This window comes from Propithecus coquereli, unplaced genomic scaffold (genome assembly GCF_000956105.1).
Source record: "Propithecus coquereli isolate 6110/MARCELLA unplaced genomic scaffold, Pcoq_1.0 Scaffold221, whole genome shotgun sequence".
NCBI classification, from domain to species: domain Eukaryota; kingdom Metazoa; phylum Chordata; class Mammalia; order Primates; family Indriidae; genus Propithecus; species Propithecus coquereli.
The window spans coordinates 2,849,918-2,865,847 of record NW_012147301.1 but is presented as its reverse complement, the minus strand read 5'-3'; the positions used below and the strand labels follow the sequence as shown (position 1 = coordinate 2,865,847).

Sequence of the window (15,930 nt, the reverse complement as noted above, 5' to 3'; positions counted from 1 at the left end):
TGGTGAAGCTGTAGCAGGTAGAACATGCCCTTCACTTGGAAAAACAGAAGCAAAAGGAAAAAAATGCTAGTAAGCCCTGGAGAAATTCAAAAAGAGAACAGAGATAAAGAGGCTTCTAGCCCCCCGCGGTGCCACTGAGAGCCTGTTCATCAGGTGCACGGGCCTGGAAGCCACACCTTAGGCCACTGGGCTCCAAAAGGAGAAAAGCAGGGAAAGTAAATGCTGCCCCTGCAAAGACCTCAGGAATGGAAATGTCAAGCAGCTCCATGCAAAAGCCAGAACAGCATTTCGGGACCCAGCCTTCTGTGTAAGGAAGAGCCAAGAACAGCTTGGATCCCGGGTTCAGCCTCTCTTCTAGATGAAGCTGCTGTGTACAAACCTGTCTCTCCAGGGGGTTCTGGCAGTGTATTCGAGACTCCTAGCAACCCTACAGTTCACAGTGTAATGTGGCCCCAGAGACCTTGGCCAGTTTATCTGCCCTGCTGTGCTGCAGCTTTTTTCCTAAGGAGCATATACCAGAGCCCTCTTTGGTTAGGCTCTTGACTCAAAACAGTAGTGGTAGGAAGTTGGTCCTGGTACAGGAATAAAGAACAGACCAACCACAACTTTAAATCAGTTTATTGACACAGTAACACAACACACTTGCCTCCCTGACATCCCCATCCCCTCACCCAGTCTAGCTCTCTTCCCCTTCCTCTCCCCTTAGAACAAGCTGTTCAGTGAGAATAGTCCTACCCCTAGGCCTGCGGAGCAGGGTCTCAGGCACTACTTAGAACCTGTTAGGGGAGGCAGTGAGCACTATACTCAGCCAGCCCGAGGCATCCAGTCCCCAAGAACAGATTCCCCCACAATTTCCAGGCCCTGAGTTGCTGCTCCTCTTCCTCTTTGCTCTTTGTGACCCTAGGAAGGAGACCTTGGGACCTGGGCCTGCAGTCAGGAGCCAAGAACTCCTGGTGGTGACTTGCAAATTGGAGTTTGGCTAGTGTTTTTTAAGGCCCAGGTACCCCCAAAAAAAGCCCTGGTGGTGGGAGTAAACTTCGATGCCCCTATTTAAAATGCACTGACAACATTGAACAGATTCAGCCAGCTTAACCAAATGCCAGAATAACAAACACTAAGCTGTAAAGAAGGAGGGGTCAGACCTGCTTACTCCAGGCCAGACACAAATGCACACAGAGAAGCCCAGGGAGAGTGTCAGAAAACAACTCAGGGACACTGCCCAGGGAGCCCCTGGGGTGACAGGAAGCAAAGAAAGAAAATGCACAAGTCTTAATAACCAAAACAGAAAGCCCGACAGCAGGGGGGCTCGAGCCTGACAGTGCTGCCCACCAGCCCTCCAGCCCGAGCCCCTGGACCCAGACGGCCCCTCCCCCTCTAGGCAATGTCCTCCCCTAGGCTAGATAGAGCACATCACACAGCGCAGTTTAAAAAGCTTCTAATGCCAGTTCATAAACATCTTCATTTACTATTGGTGATTACATGTGAATAATATGTTTATACTGTTCTTTATGGAAAACAATTTCAACGAGTCAACTCCGAGAACACAATAGGCAACCCTCACCCTGAGCCCCTCAGCGTCCTTCCCTAGACAGCGAGGGGCCCTCTCCTCTGTCCCGGGGCTGCCTAACTTCCCCTCTTCCCCCACTGTGGCTCTTGGGCCAAGCATCCTCTGTGACCATCAGTCCTCATCGGACAAGCGCTGGTCCAGGGGGTAAACCATGAACATCACATCTGGCCGAGAGGGGACACAGGGATGGCCTGGACGTACAATCTCAAAGCCCAAGAAGCTGAAGGTCTTCAGGAGGGGAGCTGCAGAAGATAAAGTGTGAAAAAGATTGTGATGAGAAACACAAGGGTAGGCTCCAGTCAAGGGAAAACCCCGAAGATGGAACAAACACGCAGTAGGCCTTTACTCACCCTTTGAGCACTCAGCCTCCCCCCGTGATCTCCCAGGGTTTGTGGGGCAAACTCAGGAGTCCTTCCTCATCATACAGGAGCTCCCTTTTCTCCCCAGTCCCCCACTGTCTGGGCTGTAGGTCACAGGCTGCTCTGACCCCTCACCTCTGTCTTCCCGGCCCTTCCTGAAGCAGATGAAGACATAGTTCACTTTCATCTTCTCTTCAGCAAACTCTAGCAGTGCTAACAATCTGCAAGAAGCAAAGAAACTACTCAGGCCCATCACTACCTTGCTGTGTCTCCCTCCCATCTAGCCCCAACCCCCCAAGAGGCTTTTCTGAGGCTTACAGCCAGCAGTATAAATACAGAAGCTTCAGGGAGAAGGTTCCTGGGTTCAGGGAAAAAAAAGCCACAGCCCCTGAGAAAAATGTGAATGAATTATCTCTTCCTGTAACAGAGGTTCTTCATCTGAAAGTAACAATATGCATCTTAACTAACACTGTTCACAGATAAGAGTTTAGGGCCTAGAAAGAGAACTTAGTTCTTCAGGGGCCCCCAGAATGCCAAGTCTGATAAGATCACCTGCCACTGAGAGGAACACTCTGGGCCCTAACATTGCCTGAAACGATTTCCTCAATAGGTTGGAGGCACTGGAGAACGCCGTCCTCAGGACTGCTTCTTATATACCTGGCTGCCTGGAGGGTCTTGCCCAATCCAATGAAATCCCCCTTTATCTCTGAGCTTCTGGCCTTTTGAACTGCACCATTGTATGGTGGCTCAAGAGGGATTTAGTATCTGCTGGAAGATGAACCATGGGGCGATTAACTGGCAGGCATGTGGTTAATGTGATAATGATCTGCTTTAATTATAACCTAGAGCAAGCCTGTTTTACTGGCTAAAAATAACCTGTTACAAAACGGTATCTGCTTGGAAAGCCTAGAGCTAGGAGAGAAAGCACAGACTCTCCTACAATTCTGTTACTCCCAATAAACATAGACCCTTCCCTTGGAATGGGACCTCCTTCCCCATTTGTTCCTTTCCTTTCCCAACCTGGGCTCCTTACCCTTCTTTGCTCCCATCAGCTAATAATCCATCTGGGATTTCTACAAACAGGCTCTGGCTGGACAGGACTGCATCCCAGGAAGAGACCTTCACCTCGGTGACCTCATACTGGAAGTGGACAATGTGAGGTTTTCCATCATTCACAGGGAGGTCCTGGGTCACAGTGAGCTTCTCGTCCTGGGAAGGAAAGCAGGGCAGAGGACCAGGTCACTACTCTTCTGGCCATATCACTGGCTTCTAGTCTAGGTTGTACTGGGAGTCCTGCTGGGCCAATCTCAGGGCAGCATGGGACAGAGGGCAGGCTGAAGATGCAGCGCCGCATGCTGCTTAAACAGAGCCCTCACTCACTGGGCACCAAGACCAGCTGATGGTGGCAAAACCCAGTATGATGTGAAGGGAAATATTTACCAAGTGTCCACTAGGTGCCAAGCACTATGCCAGGTACTGTCAATCACGACAAGCACTTGAGATGGGCATTAATATCTCCATTTTAAATCTGAGATACTAAGGCCCAGAACAATTAAGCAAGTGACTGAAGGCTCCAAAGGTAGTAAATGGCAGAGCTGAGATTCAAACCCAGCTCTCCCTGATTCAAAAACCCATGCTTTTCCCCCAACATCATGTTCTTTTCCTTCCCTCTCTTAAAGGGAAACATCAAAAACAAATGAAAGCTGGGTGCGGTGGCTCATGCCTGTAATCCCAGCACTCTGGGAGGCTGAGGCAGGCTATCTCCTAAGCTCAGGAGTTCGAGGCTGCAGTGAGCTATGATTACACCACTGCACTCCAGTCTGGGCAACAGAGCCAAAAAACAACAAAACAAGTCACAAAAGGATATGCGTAAGTCCCTGATCAACCAAAGCCTGCTTCTAGGTGGACTGTAGGTGCCACGTTATCTCCCCTGGGCACAATCTCAAAAGACCAGAACTCAGCTGCCCTGCTAACTCTTCCATCTCAGTCTTAGGGAGGAGCCGAACCAATGTCTGGGCTTCAATCACAGCAATTAAAAGGCAGCAAATGCTGCTGATATCCTCCCTCTAATACTCCCAAAAGCCACACAGCAGCCTCAGTTGAAACAGTCCTTCCCAGTCCCCCTCCTGGCCTGGCCCAAGAGTCAGAAGACTAAAGAAAGTGATTATTACCCTTGAGCAGCAGCTCAGTGGAGTCTGAGAAGGCTCCGTCCCAAGCCTTCCATTCCAGTGTCCTCCTTACCTTATATATTAGAGCTGAGAGAGAAGGATCCCTGCCGCCCCCTCGCCCACCGGGGATCTTCGACAGTGGGTGAGGGGCATCAGGAGCACCACAGAGGCCCCGGAACAATGTGCCTGCAGCACTGGAGCTGGGGACAGTTACTCAAAGGCAAAATACTACTGCAAGAGACAAGAGAAGGTGAGACGGTTAACACCAAGACCTGAAGATTTACCTCAGCCCCACCCCAACCCCTGCTCTGCCTCTCCCTAAACAAGTGTTCTATGTCTATACCACTGCCCCAATCCTTTAGGGTTTAGCTTCTAGAACTATCTACTGCTCTCTTAAAGGAAACCGACCATCCTGTAGAGGCATAGGGAGTCCCAGAGGACCAAGGGAGTCCAGCTGGGTATGTGTGACCCGCGTAGCACCTATCAAACATCTTGAAACAAATCTCTGTGGCATTGGCAATCCTAGGAAGGAACCAGAACCTGGCTTGCCCATTAGGCCTCGAGCCCTGTGCTCCCCTCCGGTCTGTTTCCTTACCTCATCAGTGCCTCAACACCTAGGTGGCAGAGTCACAAAGCCTACACAGTCACGTCAGGCTGGAGAGAAGCATATGGGCCTCAGGAAGTCGTGTGGACCAGGTACTGTGTCCCTGAGGAAGTCCTAAAGCTACTTCCCCAATGATGGCCCCAGGCCCCGTCTAAGCAAAGGAACTGGAAATCACCTACCCACATTCCTCTAGGGTTAAGAATGAAACTAAATCCAAGGATTTGACTCCCAGAGCAGAGGTGCACTATAGTGCACAGACTATTACAGTTTCTGGTTTTGTCCCCGGTGTGCCACCAAACACTAGGCCTCTTTGCCCTTATTTGCTGCTCCCTTCGTGACCTGAGGATGGTAGTTCAGCTAATACTGATGTGGTCAGAGGACACACTCAGATGGAGGGCTGGGAGCTGTGACCTGAGTAAGGAAGTCAAAAATCAGATGGATTCCAGAGGGCGAAAGGCTCCTAAAAGAGCTCCTGTTACCTCGAGGTGTGTGCCCTTACTAGCCACCATAATTTTCAGATGGACCAAACAGGGCTCCAGATCTGCTCCACTGCCTTCTTTGAATCCAATTTAGTGGCTCCTTAGGCTGAAATGTAGCTCATTCCCTGGGCCAAGGACAAGTGAAGCAGGGAAAGAGGTAAATTGTCTGTACATGTACACCATGACTCAGCAGGAGGCCTGTCCTATAGCCACAACACACCAGCCTCAGGGCAGCTGGAATGCAGTGGATACATACTTCCAGGGGGCAGAGGGGTTGCAGTGGTGTGCTGGAGTCAGCTCACACAACTGTGCACATCGCTCCCCAACTATGTGCTTGATGATGTCATATTGGTAGCTTTAATCAGCCCCAAGTGGGGAGTATTTAACGCTACAGAAATCAGCAAATGCCTTAAATCAGGGTTTGGGTTTTTTTTTCTCTTGCAAGCCAGTTGTAAAATGGTATGACGCAATTATTCTTCACACTGTCCTTTGCTTTATATAGCATGGCATCACAATTTTGGGCTCTTCTAAGTGAAAAGGAACAGAACTCAATTCACACCTAACAGAAGACCCTCACTATTAGCTGACTTGTACTAGCATTCCAGCTGAGACATAAAGTCCAAACCAAGCACTGCTCAGCTCCTAGGTTTTGTTCTCTCAAAGATTTCAACTGGGGGCCTACAAGTATACTTGGAAATTTCACTGAGAAATGGCATTCTCAGGGAGGTGTCTGTGGGCCAGGAGCACCATCAACATCTAAGGGTGATAACTACATGTCCCACTTCCTGCCTCCTCTGGAAAACCTCAGGGCATCCACATCTCCTCCACTCTTGGCCTCACCAGCAACTGCTAACAGAGAGAGCATTGACAGAGGACCATGCTACCGAGTGTCTCCAAGGTCAGGGGTTATTTTCTGCTAGAGACAATGAGCTATTATGATTCACTCTTCCAATGTGTTAAGGGGCAAAATAATAGTATCCAGACTAGAAAAAACAAAGGTGGGAGGGATTCCCCAAGCAAAGGCGCACACACCCCACATGATGTGATTCTGTTCCCATTCCCTGGTGACCACTGTCTGGCCTTTGTTGGGGTTTCTGCAGGGGCACAAGGCAGGCTGGACCTCTGGTGCAGAAGTTGGCTTACTTCTGTTGACCAATGGAGCTATCCAAGAACTGAGCAAACCCCCTCTGGGGTAAACAGATGAGAAGTCACCTTGTATACAAGGAGAACTAACTGGGTTCACAAAATAACCAGATCACCAGGGCCCTTGCATTTCTGGTGCCAGAATCCTACTCCAAAGGGATTATTCCTCAAATGACTTTTAGATGAGCGAGCTACATTCAACCTCTGCCCTCTGCATTCCAACCACCATCTTGATTCTTAGCTTATTTTTACTTGCAAATGGCAGAGGCGATGGGGCCCACACACTGAAAAGATCAGAATAAAGTCGGAGTTTTTTTAGACCTGAATTCCCTTTGTCTTCCTAGAAATAATCCCTGGAGCCTGCCCTGTGTCCACCACTAGTCTGTGAGTTTAGTGATATTTTATGTGATACTTCTTTCTTTAAGCAAGTCAAATTTAGCAATGGGGCTTGTGATATTTCTGGTTTCCTGATCTCTCTCCTCTTCAAATAAATGCAAGTATACACCACGGTAACAAATCATTTACCTCCCCACTCTCACACACAAGGATCCTGGAGACTCTTTGCTACTCCCTCATAAATTGTACACAAGAAAGCAAGTGTGTGGCTCACACCCATAATCCTAGCACTTTGGGAGGCTAAGGCAGGAGGATTACTAGAGGCCAGAAGTTAAAGACCAGCCTGAGCAAGTGCAAGACCGGCCTCTACAAAAAATACAAGAAGCTGGGCGTGTTGGTGTGTGCCTGTAGTCCCAGCTACTTAGGAGGCTGAAGCAGGAGAATCGCTTGAGCTCAAGAGTTCCAGGTTGCAGTGAGCTATGATGACACCACTGCATTATAGCCTAGGTGACAGAGTGAAACCCTGTCTCAAAAGGAAAAAAAAGGAAGCACACGCGTGTGCGTGTGTAGGGAGTGTTTCAGGTCCCGAGAAATAGCTAGGGTCTGGGATAAGCTTAGATGACAGTAGATCACAATAATTATCTTCATCATTTATATAAAACATCTGCTATTAGTTACTTGCTGTGAATGGCCAATTGCTTCTCTTCTAAAAAAATCTGATTGTCATTTCTGAAGTGAGAAGAGAAGTAGAATGGATACATATGTGGTAGTTAAAGAAATTAAGGGACATGAAATTGCCCAGCCATGGCCTTCTCTTCTAATGATGGCTTTAGTGTTCAAACGGTATTGTGGCAAGATATGCCACCAACTTCATTAGGAACAGTGAATCCTGGAAGAATTTAAGCACAAGAGAAAGTGACTTCTAAACACAAGTCTGTTACTAATACAAGATCCAAACTGGGTTAGGTTTCATATTCAGTTTAGTCTTGTTTTTAACTGGCTCTGAAGCCACATCCTGGTGAGTCCACTGGGGAGCAGGCATGGTTTAATCTCTATCATTAAAAGGATGATTTACGCAGCTCAGTCCAAAGGCTGAAAAGATCAGGCTGATTAAGGAGAATCAAATGTATCAGACTGAACCCAAACATCCAGCTGGGCTGGTCCTGCTTTTGGAGAAGAAAAAAACATACCATGCTGGAAATGAGGGTGTCAGGTATCCAGTACACAAAGCACTTCGGAAGAAAGATGGGAGATTAGAGCTGATCTGTTAGTGTCTTTTATTTTCTCAGTTGTTATAGGACATGCCCTTGGAAACACTCCTCAGGGTACACATGAATATCACATCCTGCTGCCTCTAATTTAAAGTGTCTGTGAAACTGTTGTCTGTAATGCCCTTAGCAGGTTATAATTTCATACACTGGCTACAGACAGGCAGTATATGCAGATGTATTCCTGGGAAATGTTGACCGTAAATCAAATTTTTCTAATTTAAATCCTTTTTAAATCTTGAGGGTACTTATTATTTGAAAGAATTAACCTTAAATCTCTTGATAAAGTAAAGGATCTTCTGTTAACAAATCACTTCCAACTGACTTTATGTCAGTTTTGATTTATGTATACTCATTGACTTTATGTCAATTTTGATTTCTGTATACTCGGCCCTCCATATCTACTGGTTCTGTATCCATGGATTCAACCAACTGTGGATCAAAAATATTCAGGCAAGGCCGGGCGCAGTGGCTCACGCTTGTAATCCTAGCTCTCTGGGAGGCCGAGGCAGGCGGATTGTTTGAGCTCAGGAGTTCGAAACCAGCCTGAGCAAGAGCGAGACCCCGTCTCTACTAAAAATAGAAAGAAATTAATTGGACAACTAAAAATATATAGAAAAAACTAGCCAGGCATGGTGGCACATGCCTGTAGTCCCAGCTACTCAGGAGGCTGAGGCAGGAGGATCATTTGAGCCCAGGAGTTTGAGGTTGCTGTGAGCTAGGATGATGCCACAGCACTCTAGCCCAGGCCACACAGTGAGACTCTGTCTCAAAAAAAAAAAAAATATTCAGGCAAAAAAATAAATAAAAAAATACAGTATAACAACTATTTACATAGCATTTACATTGTATCAGGTATTGTAAGTAATTTAGCGATGATTTAAAGTATATGGGAGGATATGCATAGGTTATATGCACATACTACACAATTTTATGTAACAGACTTGAGCATCCTTGGATTTTGGTATGGGGAGTCCTGAAACCAATCTCCCATAGATACCAAGGGACAACTGTATTGAGTTTGCTTAAAGAAGGGTACAGCTTTCTCTGCTACACAGAGAAGAGATTTAATATAAAAGTAATTCTATGGCTAACTTGCATTTAGCTACATCTAACAAATACTTGAATTCAAATTCTCCTTGATATACTTTTTTTTTTTTCCTATTCACTTACTCTCCTACTTCCCTGCTGAATCCTTGATACACTTTTGATCATGTTTCACTTGAATCAGTGGCCTCCTTAGCTCATTCAAGTCTGCGCCCTTTCTCTCTGGTTTCCACTACCTGCCAGAGGCAGTCAGATGGCTTCGGTATTACCTACCTTTTGGTATCAAACCACATTCACAGTATTCTACATTCTTTTCCCTCTTTGAACCTCTTCTGACCCATTCGGGTCTCAGGCCTACCTCACAGAACACCCAGGGTGCCCTCACTTCCCTCACACGGTCTGCTTTTACTCTGAGACTAGGAATGTCTCAGATGACTAATCCCTATACAAAGGGAGACCAATCCGGGGCTGCCATCACAATCACACTTAGCGAAAAAGAAATAGGAAGAAAGGTGGGAGGTGATGGCCACCTCCAGTCTAGTGTGACCACAGAGGCTGATTTCCAGCTGCCAATTCCCCTTCCATCTGAGAAAAGGGTCCTGGGCAGAAGCCAGGCATAAATCATATTACTAGAGCTGCTCTGCATTCCAAAGGGTGTCTTCTTCCTAAGCGTGATTATAAAGAAAATGACATCACCACTCTGAATCACAGGCTGAAAGCAAAATTGGGTTTTGCTTGATTTTTCACAGAAACACACTTAAGGTGGTAGCTGGAATATCTGTGCCTCTGAGGTTTGCTTATCTATCAGTCAGCTGATACTGGTACCTTTTCTGCCAAAGGTAAGCACAACCACGTATGCCACCAGAGGTGACTGGATAGCTAGGTAATTAAGCTTTAAAATAAGATCTCACTTTTACATTTCGAGTACCTCAATTTAGTTTGTATAGTAAGCTCACCATACAGTTCCAGCCCCGCTTCCCAAGACAGAATTACATCATTGTTTATATAGTATTAAAGGCTTAGGAAATTTTCTTAAGGCACAACGCATTTTATGCTGCTGCTGCAGCTACTACTACTAACAGAAAACTACCTATTTTGTTCACTTCCCGTAACAAAATTCTTGCTCACCTACTCGGCCATTTCTGGTCTATAGCTTTCAATTAGGCTTCACAGCCTTCTGAATCATGGCACCAACTTGAATCAACACTGCATACTGTTTCAAAAAGGGATGAATTACTCGTTTTTTTTTTTATAGAAATGCACATTTGTAACATCCCTCTACCCCATTCCTCAGTCCTCTTTTTGTATTTCTAAGCAGCTCTGAGGCTAAATTTGGATTTCTTGGCAGAGTGAGGAATTGCTATTATTAGTCCACACTGCTTTCTGAAGCACACCTCCAATTTGGGGGGATTCCTGACTATACTAGGAGTCTCTCTCTCTCTCCCTTTCTCTCTGTAGGGTGACCTTGAAGGCACATCATAGGAAAACTGACTCTCCTTACCACCCCACATCCAACAAGCCATACTGCCAATAAATAAGGAATAGCCAAAACCAAAGTCTTTGGGAAGAGACAAAAATTCCATTACCCAAGAAACCACTTGGTGAAGATGCTCAGAGTAGCTCTGATTTGCTCTTATGCCCTGCTCCTGCCCCCCCAAAAAACACCCCACCTGTGGAACCAAATGTTTCTCCTTAAAGCCCATCAACACATAGATTGATTGTGACTACCAAGCCAGGGCTAGCTCTGTGCTACATACTGTATTTATTAGCTTTGAAGTAAGCCCTAGACAGATACTGTCTCCCTACCCCCACAAATATAGGCAGAAAAAGACCATGAAGCTTGCTTTCCTTGGATTTAAACCTTATGTTCAAAAAACATAATAAAGGTGCTTGTACTTGTGTTGTCTTCTCTCCCCCACCATCAGGAATTTTGACATTTTGGAGGTACCAATCAGAACAAAACTGGAAAGGAAGGGCCTTGTTTTCAAAACATACTGCCAGCTCCTCTGCAACTATTTCTTCCAGGAAACCAAGCCTCCACCTCCTGAGTTTTTCACTGGAGCCAGGGAAGCTGAAAATCCCATCCCCCACCCAATGGGAGCTAAACTCCCAGCCAGCCGCCATCCCCCTCCGGATACAAAACACCAAGAACACTGACTGGGAAGAACATCCGGCTCTTATCGAATCCCTAGTTAGGGCTCTACTAGGATTCCTTTTAGAAAGTCAGGGGCAGGCCAGAGGAAGCTGGGAAATATGCTATGGAAACAGGATTGCCATAACTCAAAGAAACCAGACACCCTGCACACACCACCCCACCCCCAGGCCAAAGTGGAGGAGCCTGATCCAAGACCTAGCTCTTGCCCAGGCCCTGGCAGCCAGTTGGCTCCTCTCTCCACCTGCCTTTCAAAGAGTCAAGCCCCTCAAATTACCAACACAATAAGCTAGGGCACTGGAGACAACCAAGCCTGTTTTGCCACTTAGGAAGCTGGAAGGAATCTTCAAGTTAAGCTAACCCAACCCCCTCTATTTACACATAAGCACACAGGCTAAGCCAGAACTAGAACTCAGGTCTTTCAATCTCCCGGTGAAGAGCCTTATGTGTTGCTCCCAAGTGCTCAACTCTCAGGGCTCAGCCTGAAAAAGGCTTGGCAACTAGACCAGCTCAGTCCAGAGGTCTCCAGAGAAGAAATGCTGAGACCACCCCACCTGCCAACACCTACCACAGAGACACAAACTTGAGAACAGAATTCCACCTCACATACCCCTTGAGTGGGCTTTGTTGCAGGTTCCTCTTCTTCCCCCACCCCTGCACTTCACCCTGCCCTCTCATACCTGCCACCAACCCTCAGCACACACAGCCTTCTTCACCACAGTGACACCTTTTGCACCCAGCACTACCCAAGCACACATCCGCCTCCACCTCCTCAGCTCCAGAGGGCTGAGTTAGAGAAGACGGACTAAAGGAGGCAACGCACAGGGGGACAGGCATGGAGTCTTGGAAAAGGAAAATCTAACAGTGGAATGGGACTGTAGATAAAGAGGACTTGGGAGAAGGGAAAATGGGTCAAATAAGACCATAACAAATGGGGAGTGCGTTTTCTCTCTGCATGCAGGGAAGAAAGGGGCATGGGGGACTAGGTGAGAGTCTGAGACTTGAGGGCAGAAAATGGCTAAAGGCTGAGAACTGAGTACCTGGAGAATTTCAGAGGCTGTTATAGGGATCTTGGGAACTTCTGGATAGTACCTGAGAGAGAAGGACTAAGAAATCCCTGAAGCTGATTAGGCCGTTATCAGTGAAGAAAGGGCTGGCACCCACTAAAGGAATATGATGGGAAGGCTGAGGTCTTCTAGGGGAGAGAAGGCAGTGTTTTTCAACCCTGGATGAACATTATAAACAATTACCTGGGGAGCTTTAAAAATGCATGTTAAAGCCAGGCCACTTAGGGCAATTAAACCAATCGTTGAAGGTGGGGCCCAGGTAATTGATTTTTCAAGTGTGCAGCCAGGGTTAAGAAACATTGAGATACAGGCCGGGCGCGGTGGCTCACGCCTGTAATGCTAGCTCTCTGGGAGGCCGAGGCGGGCGGATTGTTTGAGCTCAGGAGTTCGAAACCAGCTTGAGCAAGAGCGAGACCCCGTCTCTACTAAAATTAGAAAGAAATTAATTGGACAACTAAAAATATATAGAAAAAATTAGCCGGGCATGGTGGCGCATGCCTGTAGTCCCAGCTACTCGGGAGGCTGAGGCAGGAGGATCGCTTGAGCCCAGGAGTTTGAGGTTGCTGTGAGCTAGCCTGACGCCACGGCACTCTAGCCCGGGCAACACAGTGAGACTCTGTCTCAAAAAAAAAAAAAAAAAGAAATATTGAGATACAAGAAAAGGTGAATATTTAAGGATGGTGCTGCTAAGCAAGTGGGAAAGTTAAGAGATCATTTTAGTGAGAAGGGAGCCCAAGTTTGAGAAGAACCTTGAGTGGCATTTACAGCCCTCTGTAAAGAAAAGCAATAAGGAAGGCTATGTTTGTCAGAGAAACTAAAGTCTGGTTCTGAATAGACCACAACACAATTTAAAGATTTACAGGGAATGAGTCTGTAAAATAATGAGGCCCAAGTGAGGGACAGAGGCCACAGGGGTAAATCTGGGGACAAAAGGCCTGGAGTGGGGAACTAATGAGCTTCAGACACGTTTTGGAGGGGACAGCAACAAGTCTAGGGAAAAAATGAGGAAGAGAATTAGGTCTAAACTGTAAACAGAAGCCATTCCGATGTATAAAGAGCAACTGGGGTTAAAAATTGTGGGGAATCAGGAAATTATGGGACTGTCAGAGAATAGTGTTTGGGGCAGAAATATGGACAATGTTTGAGGGAGAGAAGGGTAAAAAGAGCTACCTTGGAGAAAAAGAGTAGCGTAGAGAAACGAAAACTGAGCGACTAATCCTGACTAGTTTGGGCAGGGGGAAGGATATACAACGCAAGTTCAGAAAACCCCTGGTGCTCCGTTTTAGAAACATGTGCAGCCGTTCTCTCTAATTAATGGGGGAAGACAGGGGTCAGGTTTTGAGGGAAGAAACTGCGAAGGCCCAGGGTCCAGAATGCAGAGCCCGATTTGAAGGCACGGGAAACCCAGGGCATGGGGCTCACTGGAAGTGGGGTGGCCTGAGTTCTGTGATCTGATCGCGGCTAGGGTTCAGTTAAAATGGGAAGAGTAAGAGTAAAGAGGAGTTCCGGCTGAGAGGCAGCGTTTTTAGAGAAGTGTTGGGGGAACACCATTAGGGGAACAGGATGGAGCACAGGAATCAAGTCCAAAGTATTGGAGAAGTAAAAGGAAAGACGTTGGGAGGCTGGGAAAACGGGGCCTAACCGGGAGAGGGGCGTGGACGGAGGACGGCGGGGAGGAGACGGAGCCGGAGTGAGCGCCAAGGGAGGGCTGGGCGTCCGCGTAGAGGCTACCAGGCCGGAGGAGAACGCGGGAGGGCGATGAGCGGGGGCGACGGGCCCCGCTGGGAGCCCAAGGTGGGAGGCGGCTCGAGGGGAGGCGGTGATCAGAGAGGAGTCCGGCCGCGGGGTGCAGTTTTCATCAGGGAGGGGATTCAAGGGAAGGGTTAAGTGACTTACAGGGGTAGTAAGAAAGATTTGGAGATGGGACACAATCTGGGGCATCTGGACGCGGGAGAGCCCAGTCTGGGGAAGGGGGCAGCGCTCGGCAGAGCTGAAGGAAAAAGGGGCCCTGACTGGAAGGTTGGGTCCCACTTCGTGGGGGCTTCAGAGCAGGAGGAGGCCCGGATGAGGGGGATGGGCCGGGCTGGAGGCGGGGGGTGGCTGAAGGACGGAAGGAGGCCCGGCTGAGGGGCCGGGGCTTAAAGTGGGGTGGCCGAAGTGGGGAAGGGACCCGGTGAGGGGCGGATGGGGCCGTTTTGAGGGGGCGGGGGCCGGCTGGAGCCGGTGAGGGGAGGATGGGGGCGGGGAGCCTGGGCCGGGCCGTTACCTGTCCTGGGTGTTTATCATCCTCGGCGGCTCTGCTCAGGGTGGGAGGAGGCGGCGCAGGGAGTGGGTAGGTGGATGAGTGGGTGGGTGTGGGGTAGCGCGCGCGGGGCCGATCTCTGCGGGCTAAGTCCCTGTCAGGCCGCGGGCCGAGAGCCCTCCTCCTGCCTCAGCGAGCGCCTGCCTCCAACTGACCCTCCCCGGCCGCCGCCGACGCCGCCGCAACCGCCCCGCCCCCGAGGGCCTCATCTGCATAGCCCCACCCCAGCAGCGCGTGGTGTCCTGGGAAACTGGGGCCCACAACAAAGGGCAAAGCACCGCCCCGCCTCCGCGCAGGCGCAGTAGGGGCAGCAGCCGGCGTGGGGGCGGGGGGCCGTGTGGAGGGCAGCGTTTGGAGTAGGCCGTGGCCAAGGCCGCGGCTGCGACAGCGCGGCCCGAAAGATGCGCTGTTGTTCACGTAGAGTTTTCTCCGAAGATTGACCCAATCTTGTCCTCATTCCTACTTCTTTGCGTGGGGCCGAGTAGACCTGTGCTATTTATAGGCCCTGGAGGATATTTATTAAACAAAACAAAATCGGAAATCCAAGAGTGTTACACACATATTAGCACCATTCGCAGTCTGAGTCCAGGCCCACAGCTCTCAGTTACCTCAGCTCATAATGCAAATCGATAACCTGTCAGCCGTCAGCTGAGCTCAACCATCTTAGCAACCTGAAGACACAGCTCAGCGTGTTGTCGGTGGTCAGGGCTCCAGTCACTAGCTCACGGTCATTGAAGCCCGATCTCTGCAGACGGCGGTCCCAGCCCATCACAGCAGTCAGGTGCAAGGCATCATCACCAACTTGTCCACAGTCACTTTGGATCACAATCAGTGCGGGTTACTTCGAGCGATCGTGCGAGGTTACCAGTTCATGGACCTCCACTCGCTGTCCCTCCCAGTCCTTGACGAGTGCCAGAAAGCACTCACGGTCGCTAGCAGTCACCGGTGCACAGACCCCTCAGAGGACAGTCCTTGCAGGTCACAATCACAGTCACCTTAACACAATCGTCAAAGGCCCCAACTCTCCGTTCACAGTCAACCCAGATCACAATCAAGAGAGATCACAGCATCTCAGATCACAGCAGGTTGCTATCACCTCGGATTCCATCCCTTCATTAGTCAACAGATGATTACAGAGCAGCTACTTACTGTGCGCTTCGGGCATGTGTTAGAGTCCAAGAATACTCAGTGATCAGCTAGACAAGGCTCCTGCCTTGGATGTCATAATCTGGTCAGAGGGAGAGACACAGAGGCCATCACAATACAAAGTAAGTAAGTGTTCCATCTGAGGGACGCCACAGAGAAAGTAACTAGGGGATTAGGGATGGCTTCGCAGAGAGGATGATAATTCCGAGAAACGAGGATACTCCAGATCAGAGGTCACTATGACTTTCGGTTCATAATAACCCCGAATCACAAAGTCTCGCATCAGAGCCAC

General features: G+C 48.7%; 1 protein-coding gene across 1 annotated transcript; it reads right to left on the bottom strand.

Moving 5' to 3' along the window:
* Positions 1–602: 602 nt before the first annotated feature.
* OAZ2 (ornithine decarboxylase antizyme 2) lies at positions 603–14,707 on the bottom strand. The gene is given in 6 exon segments (XM_012644860.1): positions 603–1,809; positions 2,062–2,147; positions 2,960–3,135; positions 4,168–4,248; positions 4,250–4,325; positions 14,457–14,707. Coding segments are annotated over 6 exon segments (570 nt in total). The 5' UTR covers positions 14,477–14,707; the 3' UTR covers positions 603–1,678.
* Positions 14,708–15,930: the final 1,223 nt, after the last annotated feature.